The sequence below is a fragment of the Anopheles maculipalpis genome, chromosome 3RL (assembly GCF_943734695.1).
Source record: "Anopheles maculipalpis chromosome 3RL, idAnoMacuDA_375_x, whole genome shotgun sequence".
In the NCBI taxonomy this organism is placed as follows: domain Eukaryota; kingdom Metazoa; phylum Arthropoda; class Insecta; order Diptera; family Culicidae; genus Anopheles; species Anopheles maculipalpis.
This window is the reverse complement of record NC_064872.1, coordinates 34,301,007-34,323,416: the sequence shown is the minus strand read 5'-3', so window position 1 is coordinate 34,323,416 and position 22,410 is coordinate 34,301,007. Positions and strand designations below refer to the sequence as shown.

Below are 22,410 nucleotides of genomic sequence, written 5' to 3'. Positions count from 1 at the left end.
GTCGATGGTTGCATATGGTTGAAGGGAGCGATGCACTGGTCGAGAAGGTGGTGGTGGTGGTAGGGGGTGGACTTTCTTCCAAAGCCTTCCAAAGGGCTTACAGAAATTGCAGTGCAAAAGTGCAAAAGAAAACAAAAGACCCACAGGAACAAATAAAACGCGATCTGATCGATGGTAACGCAATTGCAGTGGTGAGTATGCGGATAGCGTGGATGAAGCATGTGAACAGGATAGCAAAAAGGGACAAGTAATCACTTTCCAACAACAACGTTACAACATTAGGGCAAGGGTTTGTGGTCATGGTCGCATTTTCACCGCGGGTTGTAAAATCTTCTTCGCTTTATACCTTTTGGGTCGGAGCAGGAGAGACGATAAACGGAGTGTTTTGTTGTTTTGGTTTGGTTTGTTCGAATGGTGGGGAGGGTATCGCCATTGAGGAAGACACTTTCCTTGGTTTCACTTTTCTTGCCGGAATTTCGCGAAACGCGTCTGTTACGCGGTCGCTAGCGTTGAACTTCCTGATCAGTCCGTGACGGTGCGCGAGCCTGTGCAGATCAGAGTGATTTAGAGTCTCTAGTAGGGGAAAAAAGGCTATCGCCGGTGCGGCATTTGGTGACAATAGTGAACAGTTCGGCTTGAAAGTGCAAACCTGAAAGCATTAGCACGATGAGTAATTATGTGGAAAGAATTTCGGTGCAATATCACAATTTCTCCAAGGGTGCAGGTACGGAAGCAATTCTAGACTCCTCGGATTGTTAATTGATTTATAATGTGTGTTTGTGACTGTGACGTCTTGTGTGTGTTTCTAGATCCTGTTATCGATGCCTGGCCATTGATGCAAACACCAACACCGATCCTGTCCATAACAGGGCTGTATCTACTGTTCGTCCTGTGGATCGGTCCTCGCTGGATGGAACGTCGGAAACCATTCGAGATGAAGTACACACTGATCGTGTACAATGCGGCCCAAGTGGTGATATCCACTGCGTTCTGTCTGGCACCCTTCTTTACCGGTCTTTTTGCCCAGTACATGTCGATGTCCTGCGGTGAACCGATGACTGGCGTTAGCAAAGAGCTCCAGCTGACGGTAAACAGATAATTACCAATTATATCCCATTCTACCCCAAAAGTCCAACGCACGAAAGATGGCGCCCAGTTACACGTTAAGAGTAAGCTCTGACGATCATGGGTATATGTATGCGTGTGTGTGTGTGTGAGTTTGATGATCAAAATGGCACATGGAGCTGTATTAATAAGAGGGAAACCCGGTCGCACCTGATTGCACCATACGTCAGCAAGATCCAAGGGGGCAATCGGAGCTTGGAAAATGGAGATTAAGCCTTTTGAGCAGTCTGCCCTGGGTGGAGGTTAAACTCATTACGGTGATTAATTTCGTTCCAACCAAACCATGTGTGCAGGGTGGCAGAAGGCTTCTCAACTCTGGACGGAGTTGTTTTTTTGTTGTTGTGTTTAATACATTCATTTCCTTTAGCATTTTTGCGCGGTGAATTCGTTTTGGTTATTTCGTTCTGTTTTGTTTTTTCTTAGGCAAACCGCCAGACGGTGGTGCGATACTTGCTTGAGATGAGACGCAACAAAAAATGGAGGGATGCTTCCTGTTTTGACGTGTTTTTTTTTAGATGGATCCAAACTCTTTGGTTAACATTTCTTCTGCCGAGGAATCAGTTTGAATAACCATGATCCAGGCGAGATTTTATTTCTGCCGACAGAGAACATGATCATCCGGGCTCATGATCTAGTGATGTATGTAATTCAATGCCGGGCTAATGTATGATTGGATTATTAGTTTTGTTTTGCTTCTCAACGCAGTGACTCGGCAAGTCTTTTGTGTTGTGAAACCGTGTGATTTAATTAAGTCATTTGCAATTCCGTAATGATCATTGCTTTCGGTAGTTGATTTGCTTCTGATCTGGGAATAGATTGTTGAACCTTATGTTACACCTTTTTTGCAGTTGCATTGTAATAGAGTATGGAGTAGTATAATTATTTGAGGCTCGATTTGTAAACAATAAAAGAGAGTATCAATCAAATCAATCGTTTCAGATTCAGAGTGTAAAATAGAGTAAAGAAAACAATTATTATTTTGTATGCCTTCAAGGCCACTGTAGAGTTATTTATTGTCTATTGCAAAATATAAAATTAGAGACAGAATGGTAAATTAACAACATCAATTCTTTCCTCCTCTCTTAGGTCTGGACCGGTGCCTGGGTGTACCTGATGCTGAAAATTTTCGAACTCCTCGACACCGTGTTCTTCGTGCTGCGCAAGAAACAGAACCAGGTATCGTTCCTGCACGTTTACCACCACACGATAATGGTACTGTTCACGTGGTTCTATCTGAAGTACATTCCCGGTAAGTGTGGGCACGTGTGGAAATTAGTCTGGCAAACCGGAAACTAACCCAAACACCCTCTTTTTACCGTCGCTCGGAACCATGCAGGGACACAGGCAGCGTTTATTGGCGTGCTGAACTCGTTCGTGCACATCTTCATGTACACTTACTACCTTCTGGCCGCACTCGGACCGCAAGCCCCGCAGGAGAAACGTCTCTGGGACCAGAAGTACCTGTTCTGGAAGCGCTATCTAACGACGCTACAGCTGCTACAGTTCGGCATTATGTTGTGCTATTTCGTGCTCATCAACAGCATGCAGTGTCAGGTGCCGCGCGCATTAACGTACTTCTTCGTCAGCAACATTACCATCTTCCTGTTTTTGTTTATCAATTTCTACCGGAAGGCGTATCGGAAGCGGCCAGTTGGTGTGAAGGTGGATTGATAGTATCTATTTTGCTAGCTTTTAATAAACAATTTGAGATATTTTTTATTTAATAAGCTAAGTCAGTCATTTAATTTAGTATAGAGCAGTAGCAACAAGTTCTGCCTGAAAAAAAAGGTAAAGTTGGAACATCTCCTCCATAACGTAGGGGGATGCTGTCGTACGTGCATGCGTGTGTTGACCATATCATCCGTTCCCGAAATAAAAACCAATACGCTAAACCGGTTCTTTCTCTTTTTCCTTCTCTCGACTGGTCTCTGCTGTACGGCCAAGTCTTCGGCCACGCGACGTTACGATGCGGTCAAGCGTTTGGTTTCAATTTCGAAACACCGGCGAATGGGATGGGAATCGAAAATTGGGCGTTTTTTTGTTAGCTGTTGTTGTGTCCAGTTGACTCAGGAATGTACGCACTCTGATTCGCACAACTCGTTCCAAACGCTGATGGAACGTCGGTCCCGGTAGTGAAATTATGCAAACTAAAGCTCAAAAATTGTGTCGCGCTTGGCTTGGGCCGGGTGCGGTACCAATGGCGTTGGCTCGGTGTCAAATCAATAATAAACAGAACGAAAGCAAGAAACATAAACTCGTATTTAGGTAATCCAGTGCAAGGGAAGGCAAAACAGGTAGGCGTAGAAAGAAGGAAACAGCCACAGAAAAGATTTCGTCTAGAAATTGACAACTGACAAGTCGGTCAAAACCCACTATGCAATCGACCTTGGGAGAGTCGGGAGTGATTAGTTGCGTTTGCGATCGATTGTCTCTTACCTTTTACCTAGGTTTCCTTAAGTTGAGAAATAAAAGTAAAAGTATGTCCAAAGTTGGAGCTGAGCTTTGGATTTGTGTGTGTAGAGCCTTTTTTTGAAGTTTTTTGTTGCCAAACTGTAAGTCAGTGACATAAGCACACCGTAGTTGTATCATTTGTTTTCAGTTGTATCATTAATTTATTTTTCTTTATAAAACGAAATAATCTTACCGACTAACATTACACTAGATCGCTACCTAACCGTACGATTTCGGAATCGATCACTCGCCCGCTGCAGCCGTTCTTCCCCCCATTGAGCTTTGGCCGCTTGGATATCCTTCCGTCCGGGACATCCTCTATGCTCTCCCTCACTTACTTTCTCTCGATTAATTACACCCCCTCACACGCACGACATGGAAGAAGGCATTCGGGGCAACTAGCATGCACTAGCTATCATGGTACATTCAAGGTACGTTGAGAAAATGGGGTCCCGTCCCGCTGGTGACAGCGTAGCAACAATCGGAACAGTCGGTCGAGCTGTGATTACAGCATAGGAAGTTTGGGGCCGGTATATCACCTCGACGTGATGACGATATCTATTGGTTTTGTTGGCTTTACGTTTTACGCTTGAAGACTTGTGGATCGGTGGCGTGGTGCCGATGGAGTGACGCTCCTCACAGCTCCTTGCTGGCAACCTTTGGCGAGTTATTGTTTTCGATCGGCTTAACGGTGGCATCGGTGGCAGTGACTGGAGCGGTAGCGGCGGCGGCGGCAGCTGCTGCTTTTTTCGATCCGTACGATTTCTTGTAAAAGTCGTTGAACAGCATGTAGAAGAAGATTGCATTCGGGAGGGTGAAGAAAACGGACCAGCGTGGGTAGCCACAGTCGGTCCACAGCAGCTGGGCGGAGTGAGCGAATGCCATGCCGAATTGGATCTGTTTAGAGTGAATGGGTGAGAAAAATGACGAGTTAGACAAAGTTGGGGATAAAAAATCTGACAGAAGTGCTAATTCTTACCATCTGCAGGTTGGTGATGTACTTCTTCCACCAGAGGTACTTCTGGTACCTGTAAGAGAATAATTTAAAAACAAATCAATTTAGAAATAGATTGAACGAAGAATGCTCTGCAAAGTTTGCTGACTTACTGAGGTCCCATCGCCGCCATCATGTAGTACGTGTACATCACAATATGTACGAACGAGTTGATCACACCTGTGAGGGTTGAGTGAAAGAATAGGAAGAAGAATTACAACAAGCGTAATAAGAAACGATCGGCGGGTTTCCGAACTAACCGATGAAGGTTCCATGTCCTCCGGGGTAGTACTTGGTAGCGCCCCAAGAGATCATTGGCATCACGGTGTGGTGGTACAGGTGAAGGAAGGTGATCTGGTTGTCTTTCTTCCGTAGTGTGAAGAACACCGTATCCAGCAGCTCGGAGATTTTGGCCAGGAAGTAGACATAGCAGCCACGAGCGACCTGTACAAACAGTATCAAATATCAAATAAAAACATTTGAAATCGTCGCCCAGAAGAAAAAAAAACAAGTGTGATCATTTGTCCTTACCCTCATGGCGACGGGATTATCGTTAAAGTCCACCGGTTGACATCTCCAGCTGTAGTGTCGTAGCCAAGCACCGTCCAAACCCTGCAGTGCAAGAAGCAAAACAAAGAAAAAATGCAAGCGTAAACCAAAGATCTCGTGTGTTCCGGATCACTGAAGCTGTAGAAACTTGTCACATACCTCAGCGAACAGATATATGCTGACTAGCACTTGAATGAAGTTGTACACGACCAGGGTTTTCTGCATCTGGAACGGTTTTCGGTTGGCCATGTACTTCGGGCCAAAGTTGAGCACAAAGTACAGGTAGCTGGCAATGATCGTTAAACCTGGCACCGGCGAAGATATCAGTGGCCAGTGGTTTGTCCGCGGATCGGCCAGCTCGGTGAACAGGAAGTCCCAGTAGTTCGACGATGTGGTCGCATTTGTGGTGGAAGCCATTTTTGTTTTGGGGTAGTTCTGTTTTGGGAGGTATCAGACTTTTAAGAAGCACACACTGCTAACGCTACACGCTCTGTGCGAGTTGCAATCGGACCGGACGAGTCGTGTTTAGCACTTGATCGTGAATTGATGAGTCTAGTAAGCGTCGGTGGAGAGTGTTGACATTGACCGGCTGTCGGGAGTCTTTTGGGGGGATGGTATCTGATGGAGAGAGGGAAGATTTGAACAAATAAAGCTCGAGTTAATAAACGTTGTCGATTAATGGCGTTAAAGGAGTGGCAAAGGTGAATTTAAAAGAAATGTCATCATGAAAGGGGATTTATTAAAAATCATCGGTTGAGAAGTTGTTCCAGTTCGATTTGCTAGGAAGGTCTCGATTCTGCATTCATTGACCGTTGCAGGGCTATCGACAATGTGAAGCACACATTCTTTAACAGCTGCTATACATTCCTGGTTTAATCAATTCAACACGTGACGATTGCTTGCAAGTAGCTTACAGGTTGTTGATTATTTTTCATGTATTCCTCTAGTTGTGGAGTAGATAAATTAATCAATACGAATAATGCATCATCACGAGACGATATACCGTTTACCGGTCATTCGCTTAAGCAAATTTAAATTCTTAGATCAGTTTTTTGTTGAACGCCATTCCACAGGCAACAAATAGTATCATTTCCTGATTAACATTGATTTCCTTGTTGCAACCGATGTAGGAACTTGGTGACATTTCATTAAACATTCAGTGGAATACCACCACATCGTTGTTTAGCGGCTCAAAGAAAGACCGCCTGGTGAAGTCATTCAGCGGCAGTTCAGCCAGTAAGAACAAGTTTTGTTTCCGGCTCGAATATAAAGTGAGTGGCATTAGAATTATGTTAAAATAAATCACTCGGAAACGGTTTTAGATTTAACATATTGCTTGATTGTGAAGAAGCACACAGTTGGAAGTAATATCATAAAGGAATACCGGTATCTTGGTAGACTTGCATTCGCAGCTGGCTATAGAGGAAACTGTTTGAAACGGTAAGCGATGAGCCACCTGAAGTCAATGCTAAAATTCCACCAGCTTCACCGATCGTTCCGCTACGATCGAGAGTTGTCGTCTCAGCGCCTCCTAGCAGATCGTGTAACGGCGATATCGTTTGACGGATGGTATTGAAACATGGCGGTTTTACCATCTGCGGCCGGTTGACCTTAGAATCACTCGGTCGATAGTTAGTCTCCGGGCAATAGGGTTTTGGGAACGGTAGCGCGGTACGGTAAGCATTGCAAAACCACGATCGGTGTGACACTGATCGTCACAAGCGTGGCTTATGCTTGCTTACGACTTCCCATCCATCGGTAGTGATTTCCCAATCGGCACAAGAACGTTTGGCGACTGCAGCATACCCGGCACGACATGATCGCGGACCAATGTTTAGTGAGCATGTGACGAAGAACGAGTGCCAGCATCGTAGGCGATAGAGACCTTCCGGCGAAGAAAATTATCGCTCCACCATGTCCTTGACTTCTGTTTGCTTATGTTGATGCGCTACTGCTAGGAATGTGGAAGCGAGCCAAACGTTTTGCAACAACGGCCGTACGAACAGTTGAGTAGTGTGAAAAGTTCTTTACGAACGAAAGGTGCACGCAACCACGTCGATGTGGCGGAGTCAATAAAATAGAAGTGTGTAGAATAAGAGGAAACAACTCGTTGTTGTGATGATTGATTACTGTGGTTGTGCATGACGCTCGTTTGTTAGCTTATTTAGAATTTAACAAGCAAGGTTACACGAAATTAGCAAAAGACAATATTTGAGATTAAATAAAAGTAGCAGAAATGATACTGTGGTTTCGCTTTGCTATGATCACAAATATTGATATATTGATGCTGATGTTGCTCAAGTGCTTCCTTCTCATTAAGCGGAAATAAATAGTTGGAGAGCAAGTTAGGTAGCTGTGTAGTCAAATTGCCTGTAGCCGATAGCAGCGCCGACTTTCACACGACGAGACTGCGTATAAAATTCCATCCAATATGCTCCCTTGCAGCAAATGACCTATTAGTTCGTAGAAGAAGAATTCTGGACCAACAACAATTATTTTCTTTTGAACTCAAACCTATTTGTGAATCCGTCCAAGGAAGAAGTAAAACGCGTAAAAACGCTTTGCGTTGTACTTCGATCGAAAAATCCTTGCCTACGAAGATCTTCTTCTCTAGAAATTTTACTCATGACACTGCATGATGCGACGATGTTGGCTGAATCAATTGGAGTTGAAACTGCTGTAGGAGTAGGAATGCAGTCCATGACCTACAATGCTCTTAAAGTAGCTCCAGGATCAAGCTGTGTCTAATAGACGGTTTCAATAGAGCAGGCCAAAGAGACTACTCTCGTCCGTAACCAATGCTTGTGTTAAAAATCAAAAGTTCATGTAATTGCTCAACATTTTTACTCAAAAATGATCATGTTCAATATAGTGTTTTGTCTAATGGAAATGCAAACGATCGTACTCGTTATTAATATCTATATTATTAATATAGATATTAAAACATATTTTTTACAAATTTTAAGGCGTTACACTTCTTCGCATATAAATTATTGCGTTCACCCTTGAGTTGGCATGCGTCAATACCAACCCCTGCGGGCACTTAATAATATTCAATGTCAGAGTGCGGACCCCAAAAGAGCTGGCGGGTGTAAGGCAAACATATACAAATGCACATACAATTTTGCTTTCAATTGAACATGTCCGTGCGCGATGATCGACGCTCGAAAGAAATGACTGCAGGCGTTTGCGGGTGTGGACGAACAGAGGGGACAAATATTTACCACCGGCCACAGCGTCCATGGTCGATCGGTGCGATGTGTAGACAACGCTTTGCCGAGATGCTGGTTCGGTACTTGGGAGAGGTACTTTTTTTTGTAACTCTTTCTGTGAGCCGCTGTTGTTGAAAAGATGAACGAAGTGAAAATGAAATGATTCATAGGTCAGGGATGGGGCTGTGAGTGGCTGTCACCGAGAAGCAACCACCTGACCTAGTGTGGTCCATCGTCATCATCATCATCATCCGGACGGTAAGGCTGTTGAGCAATCGGGCTCGTTTCGGAGTTTGTTGTGGAGATTGTTTGTAAATTTTTTGGCACGATTTCGTTTCTTCCTAAGCGGCACACCGATGGTGGCACGTGTACTGGTGCACCGACCCTGCAAGGAGGAAGGTTTAATTTGTTCTTGCGGTGAAAACAACAATCGAAAATGTTTGAAGGCAACCTTGAGGAATTAGATTCAGACAAAAGGAAAGGATACATATTTATGTTAAATGATCGATCCATCGAGATCGCTCCTGTCTAATGAAACACATTAGCCTTCCGAGTGTTCGTAATCGCAGCACTCTAGCGGTCGGTTAGCTGATATTAAATAATTCATCCCACTGTCAAAAGGTAGTCCATTTATCAACCTCAAGGGTGTTTTTTAAGAAATACCTGCGGTTAATCTTGCATGATTTGTCTGCCTAACTAAATAGCCCTGTCGCAAACGAAGCATATTTTTGGGCTGGCAAAAACAAAATCCTTAAAAAACTGCACTGATGCAACGATGCTGGGGGTAGCTAGTAGTAGCAGTGGTAACAGTTAATCTCGATTGCCGAAAAAGTTTTCAAGCGCCGTTGTTGCCCCACAGAATGGGTGTAAGAGGTGTCGTACCACGCTGCCGCTGTGATGGTGATGATTAGTATGGGCCCAAAATGAACACCAGCATGTTGACGAAAGTTTTGCTTGTTTTTTAATACGGCGATGTTTTCCAGAGGTGTTGTGAAGCATCCTAAGAAAAGCGAACGCCAAGAAATTCGTGGTTAAATTTGAGCGTCCAACAAATCATTATCTTCCCGTATCGGGGGCATACCGGTGCTGTGACGTGATGCTTTACCGATAAATGGAACAGCTCAATAGGGTAGGAAGGCTATGGGGCTCGATACCGGCCGGTCGTGTTTCGGTCGTGCCATTATTGGGTGAGCGACCGAGCGCGGCAAGCGTACGGAACCGTGCCGGCTAGCGACACGTCATTTGCAGCATCTCGCTGCTTTGTGGCAGTAGTAGCGACCTATTACCTAATCACGAATCGTGCAAGCGCCGGGAAGGGAGAAGAGGTGAACAACGAAGAGAAAGAGAGAATGAAAGTGGTTTATAAGTAGGTATGTGTGTATAAAAAAACATCATCACCGCAATTCATACGCGATCGTGCATGAGTGAAGGGGGTTCGTCGCTTTGAAATAAAAAAAAGCGTTGAGGTCTTTCGTTGCCTTTCGTTTCGTTCGAAGCGGCAAGTTTTGGGAAGAAAGCTTACATCTGTTGCATTTTGTTGCCCGTTACTCGAATGATATTCAACATTCTCCAACGATGAACGGTCATTGCCTAAGCAGTGATCGTGGGTCAAGTTCAATTTCCGTATCGTTACCCGACAACGTACGGACGACATTGCGCTCAATTGCGCTACATGGTGCTACATTACTGGTAACTCTGGTGAAGGTTGCTTGTTTCGGATGGCGCACTGCACTTGAAACAGGTTTCTTCGGTTACGTCTATGTACGTTGGAATTGTCGATATAGCAAGTTATCAATGGCGGTTCATTTGTGAAAAAAAATTCAAACAATTAATTAATGTTTCAGATGATCTTAGTCCCTTCAATAAGGGACTTCGTGTCACAACACCCAAAAGAGTGCAAGAGAGTTCATTTAGATGAATCGGTTTCATCAATAATCGATTAGTTGCTAGGGCAGGTTTCTAAAGTAATTGACCTAATTGAGGTAAAGGGCTTGCAGTCAATGTGCAATCTCATCGTACTGCAAGGTTCCATCGACAACATTGTCTGTCCGTGCTAATAGTGCCATTATTGAAGCCTTCATTTACGTCTGCTTTCATTCGAGACGAAACTTTCCAACGTATTTCGTCACCGCAACCCATTCGTAGAACCGGAACCAACAATCGGTGTCTGGCTACCCGGCTTACGATTGGTGAGCTTACATTGTGCTGGGTTATTATTAGCTTCCCTTATTATAAGAGTGAGAGATAGACCCGATCGTTCTCGGGTCACACACACGCGATATAAACAACACTTTGCCATTGATTTACTACGCCTTGCTGATTAAACCTTTGGCGGTGAGCTTTTTGCAATTAATTTGCTGCTCGTCTAAACGAAGTGGTCAGCACGCAACGACACATGTGCTGTCGTACATTGGGAGGATGCTTCTATTTCTCGCCAAACAGGGGAGCGTTAAAGCGCTTTGTACGCGTTTACTAAATCACCAACGGGTGAACCTATTAATATGTTTGAGCCAACCTTATCTGCGATGTAACGCGATTGAATTCATAGCCAGAAATCATAATGAGTCGACAGTTTTGAAACCGTGGAAGTGGAAAATACCCCTTTTCCCTTTGATGGGAATCTGGTGATCCGGTGTAATGGGAAAATGAAATTAGCACACACACATGTATGAGGGGATGAACTTAAGCACGAATTGGAGTTGTTATGAAAGCGAAGAAGATGATACTCTCAGCGCTGAGATGGATTCTAGCCGCTGCGAAAAAGCATTTCTCTAGCTCGATCTCTCTCTCGCGCAGAATAGATTCGTTCCGGTTGATTCCTATTCAATTGCCCGATCGTGATCTGAAAGATGATTAAGATAGGCTCTTCTTACATGATGAACGATTATTTGCATTCGCTAGTTGGCACGGGTAAACTATAGTAGTAGTAGTAGTAGTTGAAGTAGTAGTTATAGTGATGGTTTGATTTGCTGACGCTAGCGGCCGAAACCTGTTCTCGAATGATTCTACACCATGCTTGCGTTACTAGTGAGAAACACTTCCAGGTGGTTCTCTGCTAAGCCGTGTATCTAAGTTAGTACCGGAGCAAACAAACGAAACCAGACACACAAGGTTAGTGATGATGCGGTGCTTAACGCCGGGGGATCGCTAGTGTTTAATGCTCAAAAATTGCGTCTTTTAGACGAGCGCGGAGTAGCTTGCATATCATCAGGCCTTCAACCGCCCAACCGTCAAGGAAATCCCTTCTGATTTGACATTTACGATCTGTTTACGAGTTCATCGGCGTTTATGGCGGCTGCAGCGGCTTGTTGATAGGAGATGCTAGGCAAAAAACTCAAACATACATACGAACTGTAAGGTCGTTCGTCCATTTGCTTAAGCTCCGGATGGAAATGACAAACAGCTTTCGGCAAATGCGACACATGCGACGTCTAGGGAGCTGTTTTTTATTGAATGGGCCTTGCTTTTTCGTGTCAACTTGGCTTGGTACTGAATGTACTACCTGTCTTTACTAATCCACTCAGAAGTTTAAAATCAAGACTTACAAGCTCGACCATCTAATGTAGGCCTCAAAGATATTAACAAACCTCTTCAATCTCAAGGTAGTGAGCCTTCCCAAAAATCTAGAAAATTCCACCAAAAAATTTCGTTCCGATCATTAGCGTGGCAGGTGCGCAGGTGGCTGGTACTAACGAACTTAAATCGTTACTGCCTCTGGCGAATGAACACCCCAAAAATGGGGTTGGGCTCGGCCCGGCGGTGAGTGTTGCCAAATTCCTGTACCGCTTATCGCACCGCAAGCGATCAAAAGATCGTGTAGTGAAATATGCATTACCCAAATAGGTGGGTAATGACCCCGTGCAGGAGTGAGAACGAGAGTAAATTAAGTCGGTTGCAACTTTGGACACAATCTTACAATGCAATGCCACACTAATTCGTTGACCTTCGACTTTTGGAAGCGACAAAACTGGGAACTTTTGGGTAGCGTGCCAAGACTAGTGTGGCTGTTTTGAAAGAAATAAATTAGCCACCTTGTTGTCACAAACGTCACGCACCAAGCGCACCACGAGCGGCTGGGCAGTATTTGTGGGTTGTAAGATTTCCCGCCGACTTTTCCCACCGTTACAGCGCGTAATCTTAATGAGCGCGTTTTTCCGCGATGGTTTAATTTGTAGGGTGTAAACTCAGCTCAATTGAGATTGTTCCAGTTGATGGAAGGCAACAGTGAAAGAATAGAGGAGACGGGAGGCGCGTAAACGAATCGGTGAGACTGATTTGAATTGCTCTTGTCAATGGTTGGCAAGGTCAGTCTCTCAGAGTGTTTTTCTCACAGCATGAATGAACTGTCTGTGTTACGAGCGGTGTAAAGCTGCCAGTGAGCTTTGTTGGCTTAATTTGATTTCAATTTTGAGTATTAAGATAAAGCGAACTTCTTCCTTATTTCCCGGTTCTGTAACAACAGCACAGGATGTGTTCATGCAAAATGATACCGCGCGCATACTTACCAGAAGCAAAGAACAGCTGTTCCAGTTTGTTTGCCAAATGTGTCAAAATCTTCGGCACACGCCCGTTGTCTTTTGGATTGCCACCGTCTAAAAGGTTGCTTTCCGCACAGCACAGATCACTTAAACTGTGGCAATAGTTTCCGTTTTTTTCATTACAACTTTCCACCGTAAAGCACAGCGTAAACAGGGTTCACTTTTCCAGCGTCCGTTTGTTATATTTTTCGGGGCAACAAATGTTTATCCTCCCGCCGGCACGAACTGTCACTGTGTTTTGCGAGCTTCGTTACGGTGGTATGTAATGCAGTAAAGACTGAATCCTGCACAGCCTCTACTACTACTACAACACGTCGGTGAAAGCCCGGGCACGGTGAAAAGACACAGAGAAAACAGAGATAGAGTGATGAAGTTGAATGGAAATGAGAGACAAAAAAAGAAATACAAATAGTAGGAGTATATCCTGGCCGCGCTAGTGCGCAAATGCAAACACGAGGCCGCGATGCGGGCTGCTGATGCTAAGGGAACTGTCACACGGTAACGCACACGAACGCAGCGAGCACACACTCACCACAAACACCCACAAGGCACACGCGTCAAAATTGCACTGTGGCGTAAAGGATTCAATGTCGATTGTGTTCCTGGAATTCACACTGTTGTTCGCTCGTGTGTGTGTTTGAGGGTGTTTTGAGGTACTATTGTTTTGTCACACGACACAAGGATCACACGTGTTTCCCATCCGTGACACAGGGAAATTTACTATTTATAGCGATCGTGCACTTCAGAAAGAAAGTTCCCCTAAACGTATGCAATCCGCTTGCTTTCTTCTATCACTTTTCGCTGTATTTATGGTCGGTTGGTTTGTTGATTAGTTTTTTTTTAGAGACAGTAAGTCCTTAGACTTCAAACATCTCAACTAAACTTAACACTGTACCTAAGAATGGTTGACTGATATCCACTTTCTGCCGCTCAGCGCACGGGCAGCCGCAGCATCAATGGACAGCACCCGATTAAGGTAAAGGATGCAGGAATGCTTAAGAAATTCGCGAATGCAAAGCAGCGCGACACGACCGCACCGAGGAGACGCAATAAATTAAATCTAACGCACCGAACGGCACTGCGCTTTATAAAAGCTTCACTGGAGATGGAAAAATAAAAAGGGGGAGAGATCACTTCGGGGGCATCGTTGCGTTCGTTTGTTAGCAGGTGGGGTTTTCCCTCTCTGTTTCGCTCGACCAACAGCTAGTGCTAGTGCTGTTCGCTAAAGTTATTCACACATTTAGACACACGCGGGTTTACGTGCTTGGGGATGCTGTAGATCGCTAGATTTACGACGATCGCGAGGATTCTACCGATCAAGTTCTCGCTTCTTCGCTCACAGCGATCGTTTCGTTTCGTCGATTTTCACCTCGTCGCGTGTACGTACGGCAAAGTGTCTGGTGTATTAATTGATTGCGAAAACCAACCGAGCACGTTTTTAGTGGCGTTGGACCAAACAATCAAGAAGAAGATGCACACAAGGGTTCGTCACTTATGATCTTTGGATGTTAGTAGTATCCTTTGACTAGCAATTAGTAGTAAGGAAACACACTTTCAAGTAGAAAAACGCACCTTTTTCTTGTCAGACTCCAAAAATGCTCTCTTACACTTAGTTATCTCACTCAGGAGTCAGACATAGTCGAACCCCTGGTATCACATTCATCACTCCGAAGCAGCCGGGACAAAGTTGGAAAAACACACACACACTTTCCAGCCTTCTGGACACTTTTTACGGGGAGCAGATGAAGTGACCCGGTGGTTCGTTGGGAGCTTTTAGATTAAGCTTCTACTTCCTCCTCCAAAACTCCGTTCCTCAAGATCGACCGTTTCGGTAGTGCGTTACGTGACAAAACGTCCGAATTCGTTCGTGGCAGCAGCTAAACTAAACGGAATCGTTAGTGGGCTGGTTGGTTTAAAGGCAAGGCAGATACGTTTTCGTGTTTCTTCCTCTTATCACCCGTCCTGCTCAGATCCGTCACATTTGGATACGGTGGCTGGTTGTCGCCATCGCGAGTTGCCGAAAAATGGTGGCGACGTTTGATAGTTGAAGCTGAACGGGTGGACTTTGGATTTCAAATCCCAGCCTTTACTGGGTTGGGAGGGAAAAAGAGATCACCTTTGCAATCGTCCCGAGTCGAGTCTTTGCATGCTGCCTGGTTTTTGTGTCTCGCTCAGGTGCGGGATCGCTCTTGAAAGTTGAGCATTGGTTTTTGTTATTAGGGGGAACTTTGTAAGTTTTTGGGTGTTACTGGTAAGAGGAGTTGATAGGATGCTTATCGAACCGCTAGGGCTTTTAGTGGTGCGAGTTTTTATGGTTGATTATTAATGTAGCCGGCTGTGGAGAGTATGTGCGGACAGGAAGGATTTGCTGTTGTTCGTGCGTTGCTATACGGGTTTGATCGACCTTCACTATTTGACATCCGTTTCTGGCTCATCTTTTTCCGATCAAAGTGGTAAAACTTGATTTGCATTAGATGTGTTTCCTGAGTGTAGTCTATATGCTGCAGAAACACATGCAGGTCGGTCCTTGAATATCATCTTCAGTTTCCGTGTTGTCCGTCTTTCAGTCAAAGCCAGTCTGGCTACTAGAATGCTTGAAATACAGCATGTCCCTTGAGGCATTATGCTGATCGTCGCAGGGAAAACCACAAATATTGATGTGTGATAACGCCAGCTTCCCAACAGCGTCTGATGACGCGTTAGGATAAGTAGCCAGGAATCGTCTGGAAATGATATCTTTCTTCTTATTTATTAAGTAAAACAAACATGCTTTAGTATGTGTGCCGGAGGTTGGTTCGCGTTGCTGCGTCATTCTCGCGGTGCGCGATGCGCGATGCGACAAATGTTTGCGAAAAAAGCACCGCAACGAAACGGGACAAAAAGTTTGTTGTGTGTTGTTCTGTTTTCCAAACTTTCGGTCCGGAATTTCCATCCACTTCACCTCCACCAGCGTTGGCCTCCGTTACCGGTCACTGAACCGGATTGACATGTTCGAACGTTCGAGAACACTTTGCTTTCCTGCAATGTTGATCCGGCAACGGTGGAGCTTTGGCACGCATGTGGAGCCTTAGAGAGTAGGCGAATGAGGAAGTATTCGAAGTCGGTTTGGAATTTGTTTGCTTAAAGGATGGAATATATGCAGAGACAAAAACGTAAAATTTTTTACTTTCCGATGGCACAAAGTTAAGCAAAGGATTCGATATTGGGAGGTGGGGTGTGTGCGGTGGGAGTTTATTGTCGTTCTTTCCGCAAATTTGAGTTCAGCATAAAACAGGTTACAAAATGTACTCGAATTTTCGATATTTTTTAAAGTTGTAGTGTACGATTGTGCACATCTCAGATAGCTTTTTGAATGTGTGCGAGTGTTTGTGTAATTTCCCTAGCATCAATATTCTCTTTTTAACCGATCATGCCCGAGATTAGGCCAAAAAATAAAAAGAAAATGCCTAGAGGAATTCGTAATTGCCTTGATGAGCTGAGAATACGGCACAGAGCGAAAATACTCAAACGAAAAAAGAAAAAGATAATGTTTATGCAATTGGATATGCAATTCGTACCCTGGTGAACTTGTCCGTCCTGGCAAGATGACCTAACGAGCCACACGAGCCAGCGAAACGATCAGATGAAGTTGCAGCAAGGGGTCAACGATACAATCAGAGCATGTCGAAGGTGGCATAAATTAGCAAGCACTGTTTTCACTTTCCAGTCGGTGCAGCAGTCCGGTGCAGCTTGTCCACCCGTGGATTGAGTAAGAACAACTTGCTGATCACTGGCTGTCCCGATGGCAAACAATTGAAGGGGATTTTTATGTGTTGTTTGTCAAGCAGGGTGCTGATAAATTGCAATTGCATCGTTGCAGCAATCCAGTCAACAGGTGAGTAAAATTTTCCATCAACCCGGCTGATTTAATTGGATTTCGTCAATCCGACGAAAGTAAGTTGCTTTCGGAGCAAGTAATGAGTTAGTAATGAAGGTGACGCATTTTGTGGAGTGATTTACCGTTACGGAGCGCACTGGTGAAGGTTAGGCCTTCGGTCACGGTTTCGGTTCTGGTGACCTTGGCTGGAGGATGGGGTGTTTCAGTTGCCATTTGTGCCTTGGTCAAGTGGTGCAGACGCAATTACAAATTATACATGACCGAGGCCTTTCTTCGCGAGCGCGATCAAAGCGTCAATGATCTTCAACCTCATTGCGGCATTGCGGCGCTAGACGAGCTAGTGATCATCGCATGGGTGTAGCCATTATGCAGCGATCGATCGGGTGACGCCACCGGGCCCGGTACGGTTGAATGCGAACTTGGACTTGGATGGTTGAGGCTTTGGACTTTCGGGTGAAAGACGAAATCGTTCAAGATCTGACAGCGAACGGTCAACAATCAGCATACAACAGGGAGGGAGCTCAACTCAATTAGTGGAATGGAAAATTGAACACCGAAAATAAACAGCACTTGTACGGTTCAATGTCTGCTGTGTGCCGTCCCACCCTGCCCCATGGTGTCGATGCGTGCATCTCGTGCAACCGAACGACGATGCTGATGATTATGATGATGCAGGAGAAGCATATGAAGAGTTTGGCATTGAAACCGACTAACCGACTAACGATTACTGCAAGAATCGGTCAGGCAAAAGTTTGTTGGTGCGGTTGTGTGGGTACAGTGAGTGGGTACATACGGTTGAGCTGTTCAGTGCAGTGCCCGTTTGGTTGGGTCGGCCGTACATGTTGAGCGTTGGGAGAAGTTACGCAAGTTGGCTACGGCACAAGAAACTGTGGGGCTCTGCTGTGTGTTCGAACAGCCAACTCAAGGTCTATGCCACACGCCACCCGGGAGGCTCGGGTTGGCCGTTGGGTGATCGCCAAGAGCGTAAAGATTGCCGATCGGTGTGTGGTGCAGAGCTTATGCAGAGAGTGCATTGACAATGCATTAGCAGCGCTAAGTGGTAAGACAAAGATTGTTTATCGGGTATGTACTAGACGCACTGGCTGTAAGTGTTGAATAGGTGAATTGTTTTTCATTCTCTGATTGAAACGATGGAAAACTGCTCTGGAAATGAACGTACAGCACAATTTGCGTCTCAGACTTTGGATACATTGTTGCGAGCGAATTAATATTGGCGCACTAAAATGCTGCTAAGTTTTTGTACTCGTTATTGGCAAGCTGTTACAACTTTTGAGAGTTTTAGGAAATGCTGGAGATGATCTACAACATTAAAATTATGACTTGAACTTGATGGTTGATCACTGGGATGAAATTACTCCCGATGAGAATATTGTTTACATTAAAATCTAACTTCAAAACAACAAAACAAAGAATTATAAAAAAAATCGTAAATAAGGAAAAAACACCTACTCGGAAAAGAATACACAAGGCAATCATTACGTATGAAAATGACGCTCAAAATTTACATGCAGTAAAACTTTACAGCCCTACTATACGGTTAGTAGGCCACCGGTAGGGACAGTAACGCGGCAAAACATGTTTTTGGTCATCGAACTTTGAGCCGATTGGTTTCCAGCAGTCGGCAAATTTTGGTCGACAGAGACTTCAAAAATTAGCATACAGTACCAAAACTAATCCAACCATTCGACCGACGAGTAAGCTAGCTAGCTGTGTTGTTTGACGTTGTAGGCAAAGAGTAGATGAACTCAGCATTAGCAGAGAGTTACAGACGAATCGAGCATTGTATAGAGAAGCGAGACGAAAAGCGTATTACAAAGGTGGAATGTGGCAATGGATCGCAGCTATCACGGTGATTGTCACTTTCTCGGAAGTGTTTCAAACTGTGAGGAGGACAAGTTTCGTTTCCTTTACAAGAGTTACACCGATTGCAAGTAGATTCTTCTTTCGGTATTTGCTTTCTTTCGAAGTTTATCTCCCAAGCAAGTGTGACAGTTTTTTGGAAACATAGACAGACTCGTTACATATACATCTTTGGAAGCACCAAGCGAATTTAATGATGGTGATGCTTTTCTATCCGCATAGCCCACATGTGAAAGAGTTTTTACCATCGGGTGAAGTTTAATTGAGGATCGATTACGGGCTCAAAGAAACGCTTAGGTAAGAGATGATCAACGCCTTCCATTGGTATGAACGGAAGCGGGAAGCATTTGTTACTCAACACAGTATTTACGATCTGACGATAAGAACGTTTGGCGATGGTTCAGTGGGTAGAAAATATACATTATTGCACCACATCTGTTCGTCATGGTAGGGAAGTAAAACAACTTCTCGAAAATTCAGTAAAATCCTCAAGGTAGACTTTACTGTCATTGACAGTCGTTTCTGCACAGGTCCAATAGACAACGTATAAAGTTAGCAGCAGCAACTTTAATATTGATTATTGGAACAGTTTTTCTACAAACCAACACACCACTCACTTTCAGCCACGAGTTCCTTCAGTGTCAGGTGGCACACGGTATCTTCGGAGCTTGTGTTGAGCAATGCAAGTCCTCGTAGGAGCCTTTTGGAGTGCGTACTGTCAAACAGGCTCACTCAACTGGTCAGTATATGCCAATGTTCCGTTCCTTTCGTACGTCGAGCAGTTGAGCGTGGATTTGGTTTTAGCTCAAGGAAATCTAGTTCGGAAACATTTCGTTTTCCGCAGCGCGCTGGTACCGTTAGATCCCGCACGTCTGCATCGAACGGCCTTGCAATCGCGTCTGCGCAAACGGCGCAAGGAGCACCGTGGATAGTTGTGCTTGAAGGTGATTAATATAAATAAACACAGTCGGTAAGTTGGGTATGGTTTCGTGTGTTGTACGCGTGTGCGAGGCTAACCTGTGAACATGTTCGTCAAAAACACACCAAACTGACCGAACTAGTTTTGATTTATAACATATCCCGCCCGCGTAATCCAGCGTTTCGAGACAAAAAAATGTGTTAAACAATGTTGAACGATTTTCCAACCCTTTGATTGGTATAATTTAATGTATTTTTTGAGCTATTCTTTCTATGGGTGATTGTTTTCTTCGTTTTCTATTTTCGCTTCTTCTAAGCTTCTAAACTTGACTGTGCAAATGGCGGCAAGCAAACCGGCTGATCAGTCAAATTCCCTTTGAATGATCCACGCTCATTATTGGCACCGTACGTACGATCAATCATCGCGTTGCGTAACTTCAACAAATGGGCAAATGGCTAAAAAACGGCCAGCGACTGATGGCGTTCGATTCGGACAATTACCTCCACCGTGTGCACTCGCACTCAAGGCTCCGCATGCGGCATCACCAACAACATCATCCATTATGCTGCAAAGCATCCTTGTGCCAACAGTGTTGCTGGCCAGTGTGGTTTACTTCTTCGCTTTTCATGATCATGACTGGGCTAACGCTGTACGGGCAACACCGACCTAGACATTAGCGGTGAAGTGCAGTCGAGTAGCAGCAGTGCGACGTTGATCAAACATCCCAGCAACAACCGAGCTGGTCGGAGAGGATATCTATCGGTTCTCCAAGATCATGCGATCACTCCAAGTCTGATGTGCAAGGACGCCTATGCCAAAGGCTAGCCGGTCCGTGTATGTGCCTGTGCGTGTTTACCCGCCCAGGGGCTTTGGCAATGAAACGCAAAGTGCGGATCCTAAAAATGGTGGTAATAAGGTCTCGCTGCAAACGCTCAGCCATCTTTTGCTGGTGAGATGAACCTTTGATGTGATTGATATTTGTTGATTGGCCAATAACTCATCCGAGATGATTCAAGAAGAAATGACAAATGGCAATGTGATGATCAGTTATTTAAAGGGTAGCGAGTAAGAAAGTTTACTAGATTCTTGGGAAAATCGATAACTCATTTAGACCTGAAAAATAATGGGACTGTTGTCGCCTCTTTGTCTGCAACTGGTTTGTCTTTGAAACGATTTTTACACTTACGCACTATGTTTGATCGATCTACTAAGAAAGATTTTCTTAAATATTTTAAAGCTTCATCGATTTGCTATCTTTTTACAACTAATTCCAAGGCATTCGTTTGACCAGATATAAACTTTTGTAACGTAGCATGGATAAAGTGACGTATTCGAGAATAAAAATCGATTCTTAAAGCTATTGGAATCACGATTTGAGGGCAATATTTTTTGTTCTTGTCGGTCGCTTTTATAAACTGCATTTCAAGTTATGAGTTTTTTCCTACCAGGTTTACGATTCGCTACCTCTTCGGCAGATGGTAGCTTATGACGTAAAACCTTGATCGTGTGGAAGAGAAGAAAAGAGAGATGGTTAATCAGACAATGACCATATCTTATCGCTATCAGGTGAATTTTTGTCACTCAGTGCATTAGAAAATGGACATAAATTGGAGATTATTAAGCAATTTGAATAATAGATGATCATGACAAAGTATTACAAAGTGACTAACACAGTTTATTTAGGTTTGGGATTACGATGCTTTCAATAAGACTTCAATTCGTTCATTTTTTTATTAATTTATAGAGGCTTTGAGTCTTAGAGACTACATTCGCCTCTCTACTTTATAAAAAAAATGGTTTAATCTAATACAAAACTGTAGTACATGTGGCTTAAATATTATGGAAAACTATTGCCTACAAAACTATGGAAACTTTTATGGTATCCGATAAGTTTGAACTATTGCTTAAATTTCTTTGTAAAAATCTAGCGAGGCGGTTCTGATGGAGTTTGTCGGGTGATAGGATTGTCGTTAAATCAGTTTCTAGTTGGCAAGTGGCTCGGTGTGTCGTGTATCCATGGCAATCGGTGAGGATGTGGCGGACGGTGATCACCACAGAAGCTGCAGAGTGGAGGACTGGATTTTTCTAGGAGGTAGGAGTACGTAAGGCGGATATGACCTATACGAAGGCGGGAAAGGACTCGTTGGATGTGGCTGGATTTGGTATCTTCCCATGAAGAGGTGTTGTGCTGTTGATAGGACGGAGTTTGTTGCTGAGGTCTACGTTGTGCCATGTGGAGTTCCAGTGTTGGGAGATGATGGTGTTGGTGAAGCGGATGGCATCACGGCGTGGAAGGGTGTTGTATGGTTCGTCAGGACGGAGCCGACCATCGTTGGCAAGTTGGTCGGTTTTCTCGTTTCCGATGATTCCGGAATGATTCGGAATCCAACAGAAAACGATTGTCGGGGACGCAGGTATGGAGTCTAGGAGCTGGATGTGGGGGTCTTTGGAGGTGCCATGTTCCAGGGCAGTCAGGACACTGGCACTGTCGATAACTCATTCATTCTTGTTCAGATGTTGGAACCAAGAGGTTTGTATAATTCTAGTGGCTTTTCGAAATTTCGAAGGAACAGATGTGATCGATAAAAGTTTTGTATTGTGAGTTTAGCTAAAAAAAAATAATTTACACTCGAAATATACTAATTTGTTCTAAACGTAGAATGGTAAAAAGATGAAGCAAAATTATTAATGCTATGCAGAGTTCCGCGATGTGCTAAATGATATTTTTATGCACACATTAACACATTTCTAGATATTTATGACACCAGTTAAATCACGTTTTACTGTCCAACTTAGTGCTAGGTTTTCGTGTAGGCAATGGAGAAATTCAGTTTGTTGAAAGAATAAGTTGGCAAGTAAATGAC

The 22,410-nt window shown here is 44.2% G+C and overlaps 2 protein-coding genes across 4 annotated transcripts in view; one reads left to right on the top strand and one right to left on the bottom strand.

Annotated features, from left to right (window-relative positions):
• The first annotated feature begins 641 nt into the window (after positions 1–641).
• LOC126565199 (elongation of very long chain fatty acids protein 4) lies at positions 642–2,802 on the top strand. 2 transcript variants are annotated; one of them, XM_050222349.1, is made up of 4 exons: positions 642–724; positions 810–973; positions 2,212–2,374; positions 2,462–2,802. In XM_050222349.1, exons 1-4 carry the CDS (start codon positions 667–669, stop codon positions 2,794–2,796), a joined length of 720 nt encoding a protein of 239 aa, XP_050078306.1. In that variant the 5' UTR covers positions 642–666; the 3' UTR covers positions 2,797–2,802. The 2 variants fall into 2 exon arrangements, with proteins under 2 accessions (XP_050078306.1, XP_050078305.1); XM_050222348.1 differs by having other exon boundaries at positions 810–1,087.
• A 1,333-nt stretch (positions 2,803–4,135) lies between these two features.
• LOC126565134 (elongation of very long chain fatty acids protein AAEL008004-like) overlaps positions 4,136–22,410 on the bottom strand; it is a 588,598-nt gene continuing 570,323 nt past the window's right edge. For both annotated transcript variants that reach the window (XM_050222280.1, XM_050222279.1), the window contains exons 2-7: positions 5,279–5,594; positions 5,102–5,182; positions 4,831–5,014; positions 4,684–4,750; positions 4,556–4,604; positions 4,136–4,473 (exon numbers count right to left, since the gene is read on the bottom strand). In XM_050222280.1, the coding sequence (XP_050078237.1) occupies positions 4,213–4,473; positions 4,556–4,604; positions 4,684–4,750; positions 4,831–5,014; positions 5,102–5,182; positions 5,279–5,536 (900 nt within the window). In that variant the 5' untranslated portion in view covers positions 5,537–5,594 and the 3' untranslated portion in view covers positions 4,136–4,212. The remainder of the gene's footprint in view (positions 4,474–4,555; positions 4,605–4,683; positions 4,751–4,830; positions 5,015–5,101; positions 5,183–5,278; positions 5,595–22,410) is intronic.

Coding starts and splice junctions, on each gene's coding strand:
- LOC126565199 (XM_050222348.1), top strand. CDS start 667: ATGAGTAATTATGTGGAAAGAATTTCGGTGCAATATCACAATTTCTCC. Junction 725..809: donor CAATTTCTCCAAGGGTGCAG/GTACGGAAGCAA, acceptor GTGTGTTTCTAG/ATCCTGTTATCGATGCCTGG. Junction 1,088..2,211: donor GCAAAGAGCTCCAGCTGACG/GTAAACAGATAA, acceptor CTCCTCTCTTAG/GTCTGGACCGGTGCCTGGGT.